The sequence below is a fragment of the Tursiops truncatus genome, chromosome X, assembly GCF_011762595.2.
Source record: "Tursiops truncatus isolate mTurTru1 chromosome X, mTurTru1.mat.Y, whole genome shotgun sequence".
NCBI lineage: Eukaryota > Metazoa > Chordata > Mammalia > Artiodactyla > Delphinidae > Tursiops > Tursiops truncatus.
The window spans coordinates 55,309,672-55,331,333 of record NC_047055.1 but is presented as its reverse complement, the minus strand read 5'-3'; the positions used below and the strand labels follow the sequence as shown (position 1 = coordinate 55,331,333).

The window sequence follows — 21,662 nt, the reverse complement described above, 5'->3', positions numbered from 1 at the left end:
TCTGCTAACTTTGGGTATTTTTGTTCTTCTTTCTCTATTTGCTTTAGATGCAAGGTTAGGTTGTTTATTAGAGATATCTCCTTTTTCATAAAGTAGGTTTGTATTGCTACGAACTTCCCTTTAGAACTGCTTTTGCTGCATCCCATAGGTTTTGGGTCATCATGTCTCCATTGTCATTTGTTTCTAGTTATTTTTTGATTTTCTCTTTGAATTCTTCAGTGATCACTTTGTTATTTTTTTTTACATCTTTATTGGAGTATAATTGCTTTACAATGGTGTGCTAGTTTCTACTCTATAACCAGGTGAGTCTGTTATACATATACATATGTTCCCATATCTCCTCCTTCTTGTGTCTCCCTCTTTCCCTCCCTCTCTATCCAATACCTCAAGGTGGTCACAAAGCACAGAGCTGATTTCCCTGTGCTATGTGCCTGCTTCCCACTAGCTATCTACCTTACGTTTGGTAGTGTATATATGCCCATGCCTCTCTCTCGCTTTCTCACAGCTCACACTTCTCCCTCCCCATATCCACAAGTCCATTCTCTAGTAGGTCTATGGCTTTATTCCTGTCTTACCCCTAGGTTCTTGATGACATTTTTTTCTCTTAATTTCCATATATATGTGTTAGCATACAATATTTGTCTTTCCCTTTCTGACTTACTTCACTCTGTATGTCAAACTCTAGGTCTATCCACTTCATTACAAATAGCTCAATCTCATTTCTTTTTATGGCTGAGTAATACTCCATTGTATATATATATGTCACATCTTCTTTATCTATTCATCCGATGATGGACACTTAGGTTGTTTCCAGCTCCGGGCTATTGTAAATAGAGCGGCAATGAACATTTTGGTACATGTGTCTATTTGAATTATGGTTTTCTCAGGGTATATGCCCAGTAGTGGGATTGCTGGGTCATATGGTAGTTCTATTTGTAGTTTTTTAAGGAACTTCCATACTGTTCTCCATAGTGGCTGTACCAATTCACATTCCCACCAGCAGTGCAAGAGTGTTATCTTTTCTCCACACCCTCTCCAGCATTTATTGTTTCTAGATTTTTTGATGATGACCATTCTGAATGGTGTGAGGTGATATATCTTTGTAGTTTTATTTGCATTTCTCTAATGATTAATGATGTTGAGCATTCTTCCATGTGTTTGTTGGCAGTTTGTATATCTTCTTTGGAGAAATGTCTATTTAGGTCTTCTTCCTATTTTTGGATTGGGTTGTTTGTTTTTTTGTTATTGAGCTGCATGAGTTGCTTATAAATTTTGGAGATAAATTATTTGTCAGTTGTTTCATTTGGAAATATTTTCTCCCATTCTGAGGGTTGATTTTCGCCTTGTTTTTCATTTCCTTTGCTGTGAAAAACTTTTGAAATTTCATTAGGTCCTATTTGTTTATTTTTGTTTTTATTTCCATTTCTCTAGGAGGTGGGTCAAAATGGATCTTGCTGTGATTTATGTCATAGAGTGTTCTGCCTGTGATTTCCTCTAAGAGTTTGATAACTTCTGGCCTTACATTTAGGTCTTTAATCCATTTTGAGCTTATTTTTGTGTATGGTGTTAGGGAGTGATGTAATCTCATACTTTTACATGTACCTGTCCAGTTTTCCCCGCACCACTTATTGAAGAGGCTGTTCTTTCTCCACTGTACTTCCCTGCCTCCTTTAACAAAGATAACATAACCATATGTGCATGGGTTTATCTCTTGGCTTTCTATCCTGTTCCATTGATCTATCTTCCTGTTTTTGTTCCCGCACCATACTGTTTTGATTTCTGTAGCTTTGTAATATAGTCTGAAGTCAGTGAGCCTGATTCCTCCAGCTCCGTTTTTCGTTCTCAAGATTGCTTTGGCTATTTGGAGTCTTTTGTGTTTCCATACAAATTGTGAAATTATTTGCTTTATTCTGTGAAAAATGCCAGTGGTAGTTTGATAGCGATTGCTCTGAATCTGTAGATTGCTTTGGGTAGTAAAGTCATTTTCACAATATTGATTGTTCCAATCCAAGTACATGATATATCTCTCGATCTATCTGTATCATCTCTAATTTCTTTCATCAGTGTCTTATAATTTTCTGCATACAGGTCTTTTGTCTCCTTAGGTAGGTTTATTCCTAGATATTTTATTCTTTTTGTTGCAATGGTAAATGGGAGTATTTTCTTCATTTCACTTTCAGATTTCTCATCATTAGTGTATAGGAATGCCAGAGATTTCTGTGCATTAATTTTGTATCCTGCTACTTTACCAAATTCAATGATTAGCTCTAGGAGTTTTCTGGTAGCATCTTTAGGATTCTCTATGTATAGGATCATGTCATCTGCAAACTGTGACAACTTTATTTCTTCTTTTCTGATTTGGATTCCTTTTATTTCCTTTTCTTCTCTGATTGCTGTGGCTATAACTTCCAAAACTATGTTGAATAAGAGTGTTGATTGTGGGCAACCTTGTGTTTTTCCTAATCTTAGTGGAAATGGCTTCAGTTTATCACCATTGAGGACGATGTTGGCTGTGGGTTTGTCATATATGGCCTTTATTATGTTGAGGAAAGTTCCCTGTATTCCTACTTTCTGCAGTGTTTTTATCAAAAATGGTGTTGAATTTTGTCGAAAGCTTTCTCTGCATCTATTGTGATGATTATATGTTTTTTCTCCTTCAATTTGTTAATATGGTGTATCACATTGATTGATTTGCACATATTGAAGAATCCTTGCATTCCTGGAGTAAAACCCACTTGATCCTGGTGTCTGATCCTTTCAATGTGCTGTTGGATTCTGTTTGCTAGTATTTTGTTGAGGATTTTTGCATCTCTGTTCATCAGTGATATTGGCCTGAAGTTTTCTTTCTTAGTGACATCTTTGTCTGGTTTTGGTATCATGGTGATGGTGGCCTCGTGAAATGAGTTTGGGAGTGTTCCTCCCTCTGCTATATTTAGGAAGTGTTTGGGAAGGATAGGTGTTAGCTCTTCTCTAAGTGTTTGATAGAATTCGGCTGTGAAGCCATCTGGTCCATGGCTTTAGTTTGTTGGAAGATTTTTAATCACAGTCTCCAATTTCAGCGCTTGTGATTAGTCTGTTCATATTCTCTATTTCTTCCTGGGTTAGTCCTGGCAATTGTGCATTTGTAAGAATTCCTCCATTTCTTCCTGGTTGTCGATTTTATTGGCATAGAGTTGCTTGTAGTAATCTCTCATGATCTTTTGTATTTCTGCAGTGTCAGTTGTTACTTCTCCTTTTTCATTTCTAATACTATTGACTTGCATCTTCTCCCTTTTTATCTTGATGAGTCTGGCTAATGGTTTACGAATTTTATTTGTCTTCTCAAAGAACCAGCTTTTAGTTTTATTGATCTTTGCTATTGTTTCCTTCATTTCTTTTTCATTTATTTCTGATCTGTTATTTATGCTTTCTTTCCTTCTGCTAACTGTGGGGTTTTTTTGTTCTTCTTTCTCTAATTGCTTTAGGTGCAAGGTTAGGTTGTTTATTTGAGATATTTCCTGTTTCTTAAGGTAGGATTGTATTGCTATAAACTTCCCTCTTAGAACTGCTTTTGCTGCATCCCATAGGTTTTGGGTCATTATGTCTCCATTGTCATGTTTCTAGGAATTTTTTTGATTTCCTCTTTGATTTCATCAGTGATCACTTCCTTATTAAGTAGTGTATTGTTTAGCTTCCATGTGTTTGTATTTTTTAAGACCTTTTCCTGTAATTGATATCTAGTCTCATAGTGTTGTGATTGGAAAAGAAACTTGATACAATTTCAATTTTCTTAAATTTACCAAGGGTTGATTTATGACCCAATATATGATCTATCCTGGAGAATGTTCCATGAGCACTTGAGAAAAATGTGTATTCTGTTTTTTTTTGGATGGAATGTCCTATAAATATTAATTAAGCCCATCTTGTTTAATGTATCATTTAAAGCTTATGTTTCCTTATTTATTTTCATTTTGGATGATCTGTCCATTGTTGGAAGTGGGGTGTTAAAGTCCCCTACTATGAATATGTTACTGTCAATTTCTACTTTTATGGCTGTTAATATTTGCCTTATGTACTGAGGTACTCCTATGTTGGGTGCATAATTATTTACCATTTTTATGTCTTCCTCTTGGATCGATCTGTTGATCATTATGTAGTGTCCTTCTTTGTCTCTTCTAATAGTCTTTATTTTAACGTCCCTTTTATCTGATATGAGACTTGCTACACCAGCTTTCTTTTGGTTTCCATTTGCATGGAATGTCTTTTTCCATCCCCTTACTTTCAATCTGTATGTGTCTCTAGGTCTGAAGTGGGTCTCTTGTAGACAGCATATATATGGGTCTTGTTGTTGTATCCATTCAGCCAGTCTGTGTCTTTTGGTGGGAGTATTTATTCTAGTTACGTTTAAGGTAATTATCAATATGTATGTTCCTCTTCCTATTTTCTTAATTGTTTTGGTTTCATGATTGTAGGTCTTTTCCTTCTCTTGTGTTTCTTTCCTAGAGAAGTTCCTTTAGCTTTTGTTGTACAGCTGGTTTGGTGGTGCTGAACTCTCTCAGCTTTTGCTTGTCTGTATAGGCTTTAATTTCTCCATCAAATCTGAATGAGATCCTTGCTGGTTAGAGTAACCTTGGTTGTAGGTTTTTCTCCTTCATTACTTTAAATATGTCCTTCCAGTCCCTTCTGGGTTCAAGAGTTTCTGCTGAAAGATCAGCTGTTAACTTTATGGGGATTCCCTTGTGTGTTATTTGTTGTTTTCCCCTTGCTGCTTTTAATATGCTTTCTTTTTTTTTAATTTTTGAGTTTGATTAATATGTGCCTTGGCGTATTTCTCCTTGGATTTATCCTGTATGGGACTCTCTGTGCTTCCTGGACTTGATTAACTATTTCCTTTCCCATATTAGGAAAGTTTTCATCTATAATCTCTTCAAATATTTTCTCATTTCCTTTGTTTTCCTCTTCTTCTTCTGGGACCCCTATAATTCGAATGTCGCTCTGTTTAATGTTGTCCCAGAGGTCTCTGAGACTGTCCTCAGTTCTTTTCATTCTTTTTTCTTTATTATGATCTACAGTTTTTATTTTCACTGTTTTATCTTCCAAGTCACTTATCCGTTATTCTGCCTCAGTCAATCTGCTATTGATACAATCTACACTATTTTTAATTTCATTTCTTGTGTTGTTCATCACTGCTGGTTTCATCTTTAGTTCTTCTAGGTCCTTGTTAAATGTTTCTTGAATTTTCTCTATTCTATTTCCAAGATTTTGGATCATCTTTACTATCATTATTCTGAATTCCTTTTCAGGTAGACTGCCTATTTCCTCTTCATTTGTTAGGTCTGGTGGGTTTTTCTCTTGCTCCTTCATCTGCTGTGAGATTTTCTGTTTCTCATTTTGCTTATCTTACTGTGTGTGGGCTCTCCTTTTTGCAGGCTGCAGGTTCGTAGTTCCTGTTCTTTTTGGTGTCTGTCCCCAGTGGCTAAAGCTGGTTCAGTGGATTGTGTAGGCTTCCTGGTGGAGTGGACTAGTGCCTGTGTTCTGGTGGATGAGGCTGGATCTTGTATTTCTGGTGGGCAGTTCCATGTCTGGTGGTGTGTTTTGGGGTGTCTGTGGACTTATTGTGCTTTTAGGCTGCCTCTCTGCTAATGGGTGGGGCTGTGTTCCTTTCTTGCTAGTTGTTTGGCATAGGGTGTCCAGCACTGTAGCTTGCTGGTCATTGAGTGAAGTTGGGTGCTGGTGTTGAGATGGAGATCTCTGGCAGATTTCCACCATTTGATATTATGTGGAGCTGGGAGGTCTCTTGTTGACCAGTGCCCTGAAGATGGCTCTCCCAACTCAGAGGCACAGCACTTATTCCTGGCTGGAGCGCCAAGAGCCTTTCATCCACACGGCTCAGAATAAATGGGAGAAAAATTAGAATGAAAGAAAGAAAGAAAGAAAGAAGGAGGATAAAATAAAATAAAGTAAGATATTATTATTATATATATATAATATATATGATATATTATAATGATATAATTATATATAATAATTATTATAATATATTATATATAATATAATACATTATATTATATATATTATTAGTATATTTTACTAAAATAATAATTATTAAGAAAATTAATTTTTAAGTAAAAAAAAGAAAAAAAGACAGATAGAACCATAGGACTAAGGGTGATAGCAAAGCTATACAGATAAAATCTCACACAGAAGAATACACATACACACTCACATAAAGAGGAAAAGGGAAAAAAATAATAAATCTTGCTCTCAAAGTCCATCTCCTCAATTTGGGATGATTCATTTTCTATTCAGGTATTCCACAGATGCAGGGTACATGAAGTTGATTGTAGAGCTTTAATCTGCTGCTTCTGAGACTTCTGGGAGAGATTTCCCTTTCTCTTCTTTGTTCTCACAGCTCCCGGAGCTCAGCTTTGGATTTGGTCCTGCATCTGCAGGTTGGTCACTGGAGGGCGACTGTTCTTCGCGCAGACAGGACGGGGTTAGAGGAGCAGCTGTTTTGGTGGCTCTGGCTCACTCAGTCCGGGGGGAGGGAGGGGTGCTGATGCGGGCGAGCCTGCGGCAGCAGAGGCCAGTGTGGTTTTGCACCAGCCTGAATATGCCATGCGTTCTACCGGGGAAGTTGTCCCTGGATCCCGGGACCCTGGCTGTGGTGGGCTGCACAGGCTCCCAGTAAGGGAGGTGTGGATAGTGACATGTGCTTGCACACAGGCTTCATGGTGGCGGCAGCAGCAGCCTTAGCGTCTCATGCCCATCTCTGGGGTCCACGCTGTTTGCCGCGGCTCACTCCCATCTCTCTTGCTCCTTTAAGCAGCACTCTTAATCCTCTCTCCTTGCACACCAGGAAACAAAGAGGGAAGAAAAAGTCTCTTGCCTCTTCGGCAGGTCCAGACATTTCCCCGGACTTCTTCCCGGCTAGCCGTGGTGCACTAATCCCCTGCAGGCTGTGTTCATGCCGCCAACCCCATTCCTCTCCCTGCACTCCAACCGAAGCCCCAGCCTCAGCTCCCAGCCCCCACTCTCCCCGGCGGGTGAGCAGACAAGCCTCTCGCGCTGGTGAGTGCCTGTCGGCACCGATCCTTTGTGCGGGAATCTCTCCGCTTTGCCCTCCGCACCCCTGTTGCTGTGCTCTCCTCCATGGCTCCAAAGCTTCCCCCCTCTGCCACCCAGTCTCAGCCCACAAAGGGGATTCCTAGTGTGTGAAAACCTTTCCTCCTTCACAGCTCCCTCCCACTGGTGCAGGTGCCATCCCTATTCTTTTGTCTCTGTTTTTTCTTTTTTCTTTTGCCCTACCCAGGTACGTGGGGAGTTTCTTGCCTTTTGGGAGGTCTGAGGTCTTCTGCCAGTGTTCAGTAGGTGTTCTGTAGGAGTTGATCCACGTGTAGATGTATTTCTGGTGTATCTGTGAGGAGGAAGGTGATTGCGTCTTACTCTTCCACCATCTTCCCCCTCTCCTATAGCTCGGTTTTTGACTTGCAATTTTTCTTCCTTTTAAGTGTAAACCTTTACAGTTATTGATTCCCCATGTCATATCATGGCTTTCTTTGCATTCCAGAAGACTCTGTATGAGTCATGTTTTCATTCTCACTTGTCTCTAGATGTTTTCTAATTTCCCTTATGATATATTCTTTGACTCATTTGTTAAGTGTATGTACTTTCATTTCCATATATGTGTGGACATATGACTTTTCCTTCTGTTGTTGATTTATAGTTTCATTCCACTGTGAAAAGACTTTGCATGTTTTCAGCCTTTTTAAATTTATTAAGACTTGTTTCATGTCCTAACATATGCTTTATCCTAGATAATGTCCCATGTTTACTTGTGAAAAATATATCTTCTGAGTTTTGGGGGAATAGAAATTTTTATATATGTTTGCTAAGTCCATTTGGTCTATAATGTTGTTCTTCTTTCATGTACTTACTGATCATCTGTCTGGTTTATTTTATCCATTATTAAAAGTGGGAAGTCAAATCCTCCTACTATTACTGTAGAACTATTTCTTCTTACTCTTCCCCCCTTGTTCTCCTCCCTTTCTTCTTCTTCTTCTTCTTCTCCTTCTTCTTCTTCTTCTTCTCCCTCTTCTTCTTCTTCTTCTTCTTCTTCTTCTTCTTCTTCTTCTTCTTCTTCTTCTTCTTCTTCTCCTTCTCCTTCTCCTTCTCCTTCTCCTTCTCCTTCTCCTTCTCCTTCTCCTTCTCCTTCTCCTTCTTCTTCTTCTTCTTTTTCCCCCAAAATGCATATATTGACCCACTTGATGTTGTCTCAGAGGTCCCTTAGACTCTGTTGAATTTTCTTCATTCTTTTCATTCAGACATGATAATTTCAAAACACTTGTCTTCAAGTTCACTTATTCTTTCTTCTGCTTGCTTGAGTCTCCAATGGAAAATTCTAGTGAGTTTTTGAATTCAGTCATCTCATTTTTCAGCACCAGAATTTCTATTTTTTCTTCTTTATAATTTATTTCATTTGTTGACCTTCTAATTTTGTTCATTTATCTTTTTCCTGATTTCTTTTAGTTCTTTGCCTGTTTTTCTTTTCACTCTTTGAGGATATATGTCAGTCACTTAAATGTCTTTTTCTTGTAACACAGATGCCTGTGTTTCTACAGGGATGGTTTTGGAGGTTTACTTTGTTCTTTTGAGTGAAATTCATTTTCTTATTTATCTGTATGCTTTGTGGTCTCTTGTTGAAAACTGGCCATTTGAAATAACAGATACCTTTCCCAGTCCTTGCAGATTGACTCCATGCATAGGAAGACTATTGTTATTTAATCACTAATTATGTTCTATATTTGGGATAAGCCCATCTTGAAGGCTTGAGTTCTTCTCAGACCTCTACTGGGTTTGTCTGTTTCCTGGGCCTGTGTGTGTGTATGTGTGTTTGTGTGTGTGTGTGTGTGTGTGTTGATTCTCTGTATACATGGCTGCTTTTAAATGCCTTAACTTCCTTAAGATTCTCAGCCCTGATGCCTTTCAGAGCCTTAGCTATTCTATTGGAGTAATCAGTAATCTATTGTAGTACCAATAATCTCTTTTCCCAGTTGTCTATGCATCTGTAATCCCCCAACAGCTTTCATGAACCATGTACAGTACTTCCCGTGGCTTTTCCTAGCCTGAAATCTGAGCTGAAACACTTTTGACTGTCTGAGCTCTGAATTAGGTAACACAGAAGATAATCCCTTTGGCAACAACTGAGACAGGTTGAATTGCTGCATATTAGCTCTGCTCTTTTCTCTCTGGTTCAAGGAAAGGAACTGGGGCTGGGCCACTGCTTTATCCAATCCATGCCATGCTTTTCTAGGAGGGGGTGGGGCCAGAGAAAGTAAAAAAAAAATCACAAAATTGCCTACATCTTTTTCTTGACTGAGCAGGTATTTGGCTGCTGTGGATCTTTGACTGATTTCCAGAACAGCTACAAAGTTATTTTCACCAGTCTCTATTTGTTTATTTAATATTTTTGTGACAGAATAAGATCCTAGAGCTTCCTAGTCTACCATCTTGCTGACATCACTCCCTAGTAATGCAGCATTGAAAAAAAAGATAAAAACTACATGAAAATCACCTTGACTTGCCTGTATATTTAAAAGATAAAGCTGAATTTGCTCTGCCCTTTATTTATATCCAGAAGCACAATAGTGAAATTATATGTAATTACAAATGGAAAAGATCTTGAAAATCTAGTATATCCCTATCACCCTACATAAGTGGCAGTTGACACCCTCTATTGTTAAATGACAAATAGTGGCTAAAGGAGTTTTTTCATATAACTGGGGTTATTAAAAGTTTGGAAACCAGTCATACTTGACTTTCCATTTCATTATAAAACTAAAAGTTCACTATTCTACACTCAGTATTATTGATAGAATTAAACATCAAGCCACTATTTTCTACTTTTATTGATACAGAATTTCATCATATGTATAAAAGTTTAAGTATTTACTCTGTGCTGTGTGTGTATAACTGATGGGAATCATGTTTCCCTTTTAGAAAGGCCAAAGGAATGCAACTCAATACTTGTTAAAGTTCACTGTAAGAAGTTGAAAAAGGATAGATTCTACTGAAATTTCAAATTGCTTAGATAATTTATTGATGCCTTCCATAGACCACAAAAAATTACAGACAACACACAGTTCACAAAAGTTTAGGCCCACCTGTCTAATGAATGTATACATACTCTCAAAAAACTGATACTTGTATTCAAAAAAGGTAAGTATAGCTTTCATTTTAAGAAAGGGTATCTAGGCATTGAATTCTACTCTTATGCTTGTAAAAATATACATATTTCTATACCTAAGAATAACTGTAGCCACCTCTTTATATGATTCAAGAGTGGAGAAGACTATATCACCTCCTATAAGCTAAACAGACAGCATCAGGAATTATTATATTTGGGAAAACTTGATCAAATATACAAACAAATCCATGTAAAAATAACTATGCTTTCTCAAATTTCCATTAATGCCTAAACTATATTGGAGTGATAAATTCATGAGAAGCAGTGGTCAAAGAGTGATACTGATATAGAGAATTCATGTCGTTCATTACAGAAATATTAAAAGTTGTCTAGAAGATTTTATACAAAATAATACAATACTATACAAAATTATATCTAGTAAGTAAAAAGTCATGAAGGTTTGTTACTATGAAAATCAAACCTGACTTCACAAAAATTTCATCTGAATTAAAAGTTAAATCATATAAATATATAGACAGAGAGACAGGTAATACTCTCAGCTCTTATAATAGTAATTTTCTTATAATAAATTCAAACTAGTAAGAGATTTTCTTTCTAGCATACTGAAGTCTATGCTTTTTTCTTCTATTTCAGTTTTTGAGACTTTTTATTGTATCTTAGTGGTGTAAATTGTGTTGCATTTACTTGGTTCCTTGTATCAAAATGCATGGGATTAAGAAACTAGGTTTGGTCCAAAAAGAATACATTTCATAAGGAAAAAATCTAAAATACATAAAATATTTTAATTAAATCACCTTCTTCTCTCCCATTATTATGCCAGCATTTTCCTGGCTTTATCAAGAACCCCTGAAATTGGGAAATTCTATCTTAAGACCTGAAAGAGAGATGAATTGGGCTGCGTTTTAGCACTGTAGAGTGATCACCATGAAATTAGCCTTACGATAGCTTAAGTGTCTATACCAATTTAAATAGGCAACTAGGAAAATATAAACTCAGTTCATATTTTTTTGATATAGAAAATTTCATAATACAGACTACAAAATTAAATGCTTACAAACATATCCTAATAATTAAATGTTTAACTTTATTTAATGATATAATTATATTTCCAAATATACTATTTTTAATTTTTAATGGGAAAAAGCACTTTATGCATACCAAAACATGTATAGTATACTAGTTAAAACCACTAGATTTGCAGTCAGACAGCTCTGAGTTCAAATCCCAGATCTGTTATTTACAAGTTATGTGACCTTGACCCTGTTACTTTACATCTCTAAACATCTGTTTCCTCATGTGAAAAATGGGAATAATTTTAGTATCAACTTCATAGGGTACAAAATAATAAAAGTTAATGCACTTAATGCCTTGCCTGGCACATATTATTATTTTGTTTGTATTATTTTTGTAATTAGTATTATTGTTATTACTAACATTATCCCCCTTATTGGCATTTTCCTTGTAAAGATCTTGAGAAAATAACTAGTGCTAAAGTACAGTGTTTGAAAATTATGACTTTCATACAAATATAATAGTAACTTGTCAAAGAATTTTGTGTGATTCATTAATTAATGAGGTAACCCATAAGACGTTAAAATTGCTTCAAAGAATCTTCGAAGAAAAGACATAAAAACAATTAAGAATGCTGAAAAAAATTGGTTATAGATACAAAAGCAGTTAATAACCTATAGGGAATAAAATGTAATATTTGGGTGGGGTCATCATTCGGGGTTAGAAATTAATTCTATCTTTATCAAGCAAAATTTATTTTATTGTTATGTATAGGAATCACAAGAAAACTCAGTTTTCTACAGCTTAACTTCTACACCTATAGAGTTGTAAAATAGCCTTGTCAGTTAGAAAGTCAAAGATGCACACTCTGTGGAATCAGATAATCCTCATTTCCATGTTTTAGACAATACTCCTGACACTATTTTCTGGTAAAACATTGATGGCCTACCCAGTACCTTAGAAGTCTCATCCAATTAATTAAGATAATCATTTAAATTAAAGGTTTCTAAAATACATAAACTTGTGTTGGCTGAGTCAGGGATTATTATTTTTATAATGTTGATGAGAACATTGAGACAAAGAAGTCAAGCAAATTGTCTGTAATTACTCTAAGTGGAGGAATAAGTCCATGACTAATTCCCTTTACTTCAGTCTCCTTTTTATTTCCACTAGAATATATATATATATATATATATATATATATATATATATATATATACACTTATATCCAAAGTAAGGAGAAATAGAAAAGCAAAAGAGAAACAAAAGGGGAGAAATGGGGTGCTGTTTTAATTTGAAGGTGAGGTAGTGGCTAACTTTTTCTTTAATAACTGATCCTCTGTGCCTTTACAGATAACAACCAAGGTGCCATGTTTTTTCTTCAGAAGATTCTACATTCCCCAAACCTCTCTAGTTAATAAACCAGTGTCCAGATAATATTAACAGCCAGATTTTTGAGCATTCATTATCATACACATGCAGAAAAATCCTGGGTTTTGGATGCAAATCTATAAGGGAATCCTTCCGCAAGCCCTGGTTCACAATTCATATATGTGTGTACTATGTTAGCTGAGCGCAGCATCAATTAACAATAGCAATTGTGTTAAAGATTCAGATTAGTTAAAGCATACAGCTGTGGATTTTCTGGTTCTGCTTTTTAATATAACATCAGAATTTAAGGTGAAACCCAACAGTATATGGTGGATATTGAGGATATCTTAATTATTGTTGATTTCATATATTATTAAAAAATATTACTGGATGTGAGACCAAGTTCAAATGGAAGCTGGGATCAGATAATTTAGATTATGATTAAAGAGAGAGAAACAGAAATAAGATGAGTAATACAATTGTAAGGAAATTAGTAGATGATAATAAATGAAATTTTGTAAAATAAATGTTTTTCATTGGGCTTTACAAATAGGCCAATATAAAATCGGAGATAATTTCTACATATAATTATATAAGTTTTTCTTATTGTTCACCCCTTTTAGATATTAGTATTCTATACTGGCTTCAAATTTTAGGAAAGAATTCCTGGAGAAGATTTTAATTAATATTGCTTATTGAATTCTCTTTCATTTTGCTTACAGAATAGGCTTGGGGATAAGGAGTTAACTTCAAGTTAAAATAGAAAAACATCCCAGGGTCCTCTGAAGATAAATAAGAACTCTCATAGAGGGAAAAGAATACAACTGTGGTCTTTGTAACTACAAAGAGTGTTAAAACCAGGGTACTATAGTTTATAAAACAAAAAGGCAATTATATTCAGAATTACTTAACATGTGAGCTCTCATATAAACAAGATCAGGCATCTCAGATATAACTTGGATAAACAAAGAATAAGAAAAATCCATTCCAGCTAGCATACTAAATGACAGAGGAGGCATTTTCCACATAATGTTAAGATGCCAATATGTGAAATTTCCTCATACAGATTCTGAGTACTGATCAAAGAAATGTGTGGTATTTTTAAAAGGAAATTCACTGTCACTATGCTTTGAGTGACATCTGGTGGCTGAAGAGAATTCTGTCATTTAGTTATCCTTAACGTTTATTAGTCAGACTACACTTAGTATGTATAAGGTATTTTTAATTTCTTATATTAGATAAGAGTACATTTTATTAATGTCTATTAATTTTAACGCTGTTGAACTTTCTTCTCAATTGTCTTCCTAAACCTCTTAAGGTATGATCCAAAAAATGATTCATGGTCAACTGTGGCACCTCTGAGCGTTCCTCGAGATGCTGTTGCTGTATGTCCCCTTGGAGACAAACTCTATGTAGTTGGAGGATATGATGGACATACTTACTTGAACACTGTTGAGTCATATGATACACAGAAAGATGAATGGAAAGAGGTACTCTCATTTAAAGTATTCAAATTGATATATTTCACATTTTAATTTAAAAATTAAAATATGTGTTTGGAATTAATCCCATTCTCTTCCTCTCTAGGGCTGAACCAAATTCTTTAATGAAATTTATAGCATGTGTTTTATTTAGCTATAGAGAATTATTAACTGAGCTGTTTTATCATTAGCAGGATCCATCAGTACTCATATAAAGTGGAGACAAGACATTCTCTTAACGATGGACTCATTCCTTTTACAGAAAAGTGAATCAGATTCAATAATCCAAGAGCTTTACTCTCTGACCAACTTTCTATGTATGTATTATGACTTGAGAAGCAAAGAATAATGTCCTCACCCACAAATGTCTGCCCTTTCTTATTGGCTGGTGCCCAGGAGGAAAATCTTTCAGTCCCCTCCTTATAGAGGTTCTACAAATTACAACACTCCTAACTACTGATCAGTCATTCAAGGGACTTGGTGCACAGTAAGAGACTGGAATTAAACTCTCTCAAGAGTGCTGGGCATCTAACAGAAGAAATTCTAAGGAAAGTACAAGAAGGGGCACTGAAAGGACATCTTGGTGGTGTTAAAGGAAACTTGATGCTTCTGACAGCTTTGCAGTTATAGCTCTGTATTTATTCCAAAATGCCTAATGGTGTTTTGTTGATTAAATGATGGATTAATAAAATATGAAGTATGATTAACTCTTCACCATTTCCACAAACAAGCAAACCTTGTATTTGGTATCAAACGTCACCTTTCCTTACATTAACTTCATGGTGCTCTGTTTTCTACGTAGTAAGCTGGTTACTGTTCTAAATAAGTTATGTGTAATATACTGACACCTGATAATGGGATTCTAGCTCTTTCCTCCAACAATATGATTCATGAAGACCCTCAGAAATATTCAAGTTCTGCCATGTAGGTAGCTCTTTACAATGGTTAGGACAGCTAGAAATGGAGGAAAATATTTAGAAAACAAGGATGTAGGTCAAATACAAGAATCAAAATATTTGTAATTTACTTTTCAGAAAATTATAGACTAGTAGCTAAGAGACCTAGACTCTATTCCAGGCATTTCACTGTTTCATTGTGTGACCTTGAAAATGGTGAAAGAGAACTAATAGATAATGAGATTATAACTACTATATGCCTAATTATTTTCATTCATTATCTTCCTTAACCCTAACAAAAGCTCATTGAAGAATGAGTATTATTAGCTGTAATTTTTAAAGTGAGAAAATTATCAGAGAGGTGAAATTTACCCAAGATCACCTGTTCTTCAAACTCAGGCCTACTTCATTTTAAAGACTATGCTCTTTCTACATTGGACTATTATTTGGGCTGCATTTTCCCATATCTTTATACAAGATGAAGGTTGGGCCAGAATAGGTAAGGACTTTTTCAACTCTAATATATTATGCTAAATGCAGAGTTCATTCAAACAGCATTTCTTTCCTTGTTTTTGTTTTCTGTGTTAGGAAGTTCCTGTTAACATTGGAAGAGCTGGTGCATGTGTTGTGGTGGTGAAGCTACCATAAAGCTATCTTTATCAAAGGGAAGGAAACTGGATAATTTCAAGAAGTGGAGTAGGAAGAGGAGAGGAAGAAGAAATATGTTCTTTCCTTCAATTAGTAATCAAACATGAAAATTCTTGTGTCATTTTAATATGTAGATATAAATGCTCTCATTTGTGAAGCCAAAGCAAGTTTTCAAACACTAATTACATATAGGTGTTTAGTGTATATGTTGTTGCAGCTAATAATATAAATGAAAATCCAGTAGTCTATGTTTAGTCTCGTCACTTTAAAATGTTAAAATGTTTAAGGGAAATTGATAGTGACCAAAGTATAAAAAGTTACAAAAGCATCAGTAATTTTGAGTCTGATAAGTTAAAAACATTTTCTATTTCAAAAAAAAATTAAGTACCCTATCATTTGGAACGTAACTAATATAAAAGAGAACATCTAAAGCTTAAATTATAAGGTTTGATTTTCAGTAAGACATCATTCTTTTATCTAAACAATATCCTAAATAGCTAAATAATATCTCACATTTACCAAGAAGAAAGATTTTACTGTGGTGAGATTAAAAAAAAAAGAAAAAGCTCATTGACATAATTTGTTATGCTGATCACAGTAGGTTAAAATTTTCAGACTTACTCTTTTACAGTACCATTTTCCAAAGCACACATATAGATTTGGTATTCCTTAACATGTTGTCTTGTTAGGCAACATTTATTTTACCAGTAAAATATTATTGTAATTCCATATACACAATCTATACAATAAAATGGTGAATATTTATCATATTGATACAAACTGTGACCTCAGCTTTCGAGTGTCAGGGCCTCACTTGTATAGACAGTAACATTCTTCTCAAACATTTCTATGAACTCTTAAAACACCTGCCATTAAGTTAAACCAGTTTTCAAAAACAAAGCAATTTTTCAACAGCAGTAAAATTGAGATGTTCTACAATATTAACACATGGAAACACCAAAATGTTCAACATCCGTGGTTAATTCTATAATTATCTTTTATGTACCAGTACATGATTTTCTGTCAATTTTATATTCATCCAGTAGAGAATATTAAGGATATATGCACTACAAATGTTTTTAAATTAAAAAACAACAAAAAAGACTAGCTGGGTAGTATTTTACCTTTAAATTCTCACTTCCATGTCCAATTATTTAAAAAAAAGTGGGGGAGGTTGGCCAAAATGTTCATTTGGGTTTTTCCATAAGATGTTATGGAAAAACCCAAATGAACTTTTTGGCCAACCCAATATTTAAGATAAAATGTTGGAAAACCTTCTTTATGAAAGTAACTTTTCAATTAAATTATGATTTTAGAATTTCTGCAATATGTCCTTTTAAATGGGCTTTGTATTGTAGTATGTGAAACCAACAAATAAAATCCAGAGATGCTTATAAAATGTACTACTACTTTTAAGTTTTTTAAAAAAAGAGCAACATAGGTTGTACAAGGATATGTGTACTTTAACAAACTGAATTTAAATAAAATTTATTTCCTCTGGTTATAAAGTGTGGCTTTAGATTATGTCAAGTGCAGCTTGAATTGACCTTTTGATATTTATTTTTCCAATAGCTAAAGTATTTAAATAAAAAAATAAAATTCCCCTACTTTGTTTCTTATTCCTGCCATTGTCTTTAATTCTAAATAAAGGGTTATAGACATCTTCAGTTCTAGGGGTAGAGATGGAAACATAGAGATGTTGTAAAAAATAATAAACACACACCCAGAGAGTTCTGTTGGATCTTTAAATTCATACTTTATCTAAGTCAATGCAGAAGTAGAGTTACTTAAACTTTTATCTCCAGAGCAAAGCTTGGCCTGTCAAGTTAAATTGGAGTGTGAGCCAGTGGGAAAAAGAAAGATCAAAGGACCTACCACAGCTCAGCTTGCCAATGCTCCAGTCACAGCTAGATGGCACCAATAGGGAAATCATGTCCAGAGTCATGCTTGGTCAGGCAAACAGAGAAAGAATACCATCTTCTTGATGGTCCAGTTAGGCTTGCTTCATTTTGATCAGACATTGACTAGTAGGAGAGGTATGTATATGTTGCCCAGGGCTACATTTGAAAATCATGCTCGCAAGCAAAAAAATAAAAATGTGGGGCTACATCAAACTTAAAAGTTTCTGTACAGTGAAAGAAACCATCAGCAAAATGAAAATAAACTATGGAAGGGGAAAAAATATTTGCAAACCATACATATGTCTAATAAGGGGGTAATATCCAAAATATATAAAGAACTCATACAACTAAGTAGCAAAAAACAAGCAACTCAATTAAAAAATGGGCAAAGAACCTGAATAGACATATTTTCAAAGAAGATATATGAAAGGCCAACAGGTACATGAAAAGATGCTCAACATCACTAGTCATTGGGGGAACGTAAATTAAAACCACCATGAGATATCACCTCATGCCTATTAGAATGACCATCATCAAAAATACAAATGCTGGATGTGGAGAAAAAGGAACTCTTGTGCACTGCTGGTGGGAATGCAAATTGGTGCAGCCACTATGGAAAACAGTTTAGCAGTTCCTCAAAAAATTAAAGGCAGAACTACTATATGATCCAGCAATACCACTTTTGGGACTATATTCAATGGAAATGAAAACACTTACTTGAAAAGATATCTGCTCCCCAATTTTTAATTGGGTTGTTTGTTTTTTTGATATTGAGCTCCATGAGCTGTTTGCATATTTTAGAGACCTAAATAGACATTTCACCAAAGAAGACATACAGATGGCCAAGAGGCACATGGAAAGATGCTCAACATCACTAATTATTAGACAAATGCAAATCAAAACTACAGTGAGGTATCACCTCACACCGGTCAGAATGGCCATTACCAAAAAATCTGGAAACAATACATGCTGGAGAGGGTGTGGTGAAAATGGAATCCTCCTGCACTGTTGGTGGGAATGTAAATTGATACAACCACTATGGAGAACAGTATGGAGTTTCCTTAAAAAACTAAAAATATGGCCCAGCAATCCCACTACTAGGCATATACCCAGAGAAAACCATAATTCAAAAAGAGACATGTACCACAATGTTCATTGCAGCACTATTTACAATAGACAGGACATGATAGCAACCTAAGTGTCCATTGACAGATGAATGGATAAAGAAGATGTGGCACATACATACAATGGAATATTACTCAGCCATAAAAAGAAATGAAATTGAGTTATTTGTAGTGAGGTGGATGGACCTAGAATCTGTCATACAGAATGAAGTAAGTCAGAAAGAGAAAAACAAATACCATATGCTAACACATATATATGGAAGTTTTTTAAAAAAATGGTACTGATGAAACTAGAGGCAGGGTAGGAATAAAGACGAAGGCATAGAGAATGGACTTGAGGACACGAGGAGGGAGGAGGAAACTGGGGTGAAGTGAGAGTAGCATCGACATATATACACTACAAAATGTAAAATAGATAGCTAGTCAGAAGCAGCAGCATAGCACAAGGAGATCAGCTCGGTGCTTTGCGACAACATACAGGGGTGGGATAAGGTGGGTAGGAGGGAGGCTCAAGAGGGAGAGGATATGGAGATATATGTATATATGTAGCTGATTCACTCTGTTATACAGTAGAAACTAACACAACATTATCAAACAAATATACTTCAATAAAGATGTATAAAAAAAAGAAAGAAAAGATATCTGCATTCCCATGTCCATAGCAGCATTATTTACAATAGCCAAGACATGGAAACAGAGTGAGTGTCCTTTGATGGATGAATGGTTAAAGACCTTGTGGTATATCTATCTTTCTATCTCTCTCTCTCTATCTATCTATCTATCTATGTATCTATTTATCTATCTATCTACCTATCTATCTATACTATGGAATATTATTTTGCCATTCAAAATGAGGAAATCCTACTATTTCAATAGCATGGATGGATCTAGAGGGCATTATGCTAAGTGAAATAAGTCAGAAAAAGACAAATACTTTATGATCTCACTTATATGTGGAATCTAAAAGAGAGAGAGAGAGAGAGAGAGAGAGAGAGAAACCAAACTCATAGAAAAAGAGATCAGACCTGCTTACTAAAGGCGGAGTGTGGGGGAAAGGGAAATTGGAGGAAGGTAGTCAAAATGTACAACTTTCCAGTTATAAGATAAAGAAGTACTAAGAATATAATGTACAACAATGATAATAGTTAACACTTTTTTATATGATACATAAGAAAGTTTTTAAGAGAATAAATCCTAAGAGTTCTCATCATAAGGAGATTTTTTTTTCTTTTCTTCTTTCTTTTCCCTTTATTGTATCTATATGAAATGATGGATGTTAGTTGAGCCTATTGTGATAATCGCTTCACAATATATGTAAATCAAGCCATCATGCTGTATGCCTTAAACTTATACAGTGATGCATTTTTTATGTGTCAAAAAAAACTGGAAAAAAATTGTGCTTGGGCCACTATGGCTTAGCTGGGCTGCCAAAATCTGAGCAGAGTTGAGCAGTCAGAATGGAGAGCTGCAGAGGCTCAGAGTACTAAAACATAACTGTGCTTGCTTCAGTCAAATCTAGTTTGGAAAAGGAGTTATAGGGTCAGGACCCTTGCTACCATAGCATAGTGGAGATGACCTATCAGTTTGGTTTAAGCTAACAAAGATAAGAAAGGGAGTTATTAATTTATATACTCTTTCAACAAGTGTAAGGGCTGATACATTTAGACATTATACTCAGATTGGAAAGAAAATATTGGTTCTTGATTGTTCTGTAATCACTATGACCTTGCTTTCAGGGTCTCCCTGCTCTGCAGCCCACAACGTATATTATGATGTCTCTCCAGACAACACCATCAGCTACTTTCCCAGTATTTCCATAAGGCATGAAGGAACTTCTAGATACTTTCTATACTACACAGGACCTTAGAGTAGACTCTGGGGCACTAAACTCAGTTTCTCTCTCTGCCTAACTCTACCATACATTAACTTGACTCAGGTGTGGTTGCTGCCACATTTTGATATGGAGGGAACACTGAAAGGAAGTCTCCTCCTATAGTCCCAAATGGAATAGAGAACAAAAACTCCTCTGATTTCAGATTTTGTCTTAAGCTCTCCAACAAGATTCCCACCTCAAGATCTTATTCCGGGAAAAGAAAAAAGACCATAATACATATATTTCTTTAGGTGTCATTTTTCTCTTACCACAGTCACCTGAGGAAGAGGGACAGGTTTTTCAGTTACTTTTCCTCTTTGTAATGGACTTCTTTTACATCATATACCACTTGCTAGAGACACTAAGCCCCAACTGAACAATGGAAGGAGTATCTCCTCTCTAGTCTGTGGAAGACACCACATAAACTTCATATTTCATCAACCTGCCTCTCCTTATGTAAAGGAAACATTTTTAAAAATCTATAGAATACTTTTCCTCTCTTGACAATACTTGTTTTTCAAGATTATTGCCTACTACAGACTAGGGAAAAAGTCCTATTTGACATGCTTAAAGTTTAATATTGGTATCCACTTTCTTTACCTTCCTGTTGTAATCCTAATCCCCTCCCTTACACAGACACAGACACACATACACACTCAGATTATACACAAACAATGGGTGAAATGAACATATCTAGCAAAATACTGGACTCTCACACATGAGTAAACATTAAAAGGAAAAAAACACATTAATAGTCTTCGAAAATAATATCCCTGCATCACAAATATTTATTAAGGATCTACTGTGTCTTAGGCCCTAGTGATATATGCAAAAATTAGGGCTAAGTTTGTGAAATCTCTACCAAATCCAGGTCTGTGTAATTTAGATGATATTTCAAGTAATGGAGAATCAGTATTTGGTGGCCTCTTTTCTACAAAGGCCAGCTGAATTTTCCCAATTCACATTTCATCTAAGGTCATGGAGACCCTCATACAAACAGCCTGATTCCATAAGCTTTAGTATCTATGTGAGTGGTTAAATAATCCTATCTGGATCATAATTAACTAGACCTTGCTAGAATTGGAACACATAGAGGTTCTGGTCATCAGAGAACAACTAGTCTTATTTAAAAATAGGTCTGAAAACACGAAAATACCTTCACAAGAGCAAA

The 21,662-nt window shown here is 35.4% G+C and overlaps 1 protein-coding gene across 7 annotated transcripts in view; it reads left to right on the top strand.

The window, feature by feature from the left end:
* KLHL4 (kelch like family member 4) overlaps positions 1-17,194 on the top strand; it is a 114,875-nt gene extending 97,681 nt beyond the window's left edge. For 3 of the 7 annotated variants that reach the window (XM_073799691.1, XM_019932224.3, XM_073799692.1), the window contains 2 exons: positions 13,887-14,058; positions 15,534-17,194. In XM_073799691.1, coding sequence (XP_073655792.1) covers positions 13,887-14,058; positions 15,534-15,593 — 232 coding nt within the window. In that variant the 3' untranslated portion in view covers positions 15,594-17,194. Of the gene's footprint in view, positions 1-13,886 lie in introns of all 7 variants that reach the window. The other 4 variants (XR_012329428.1, XR_012329427.1, XM_073799690.1 and 1 more) reach the window with 4 other exon arrangements.
* Positions 17,195-21,662: the final 4,468 nt, after the last annotated feature.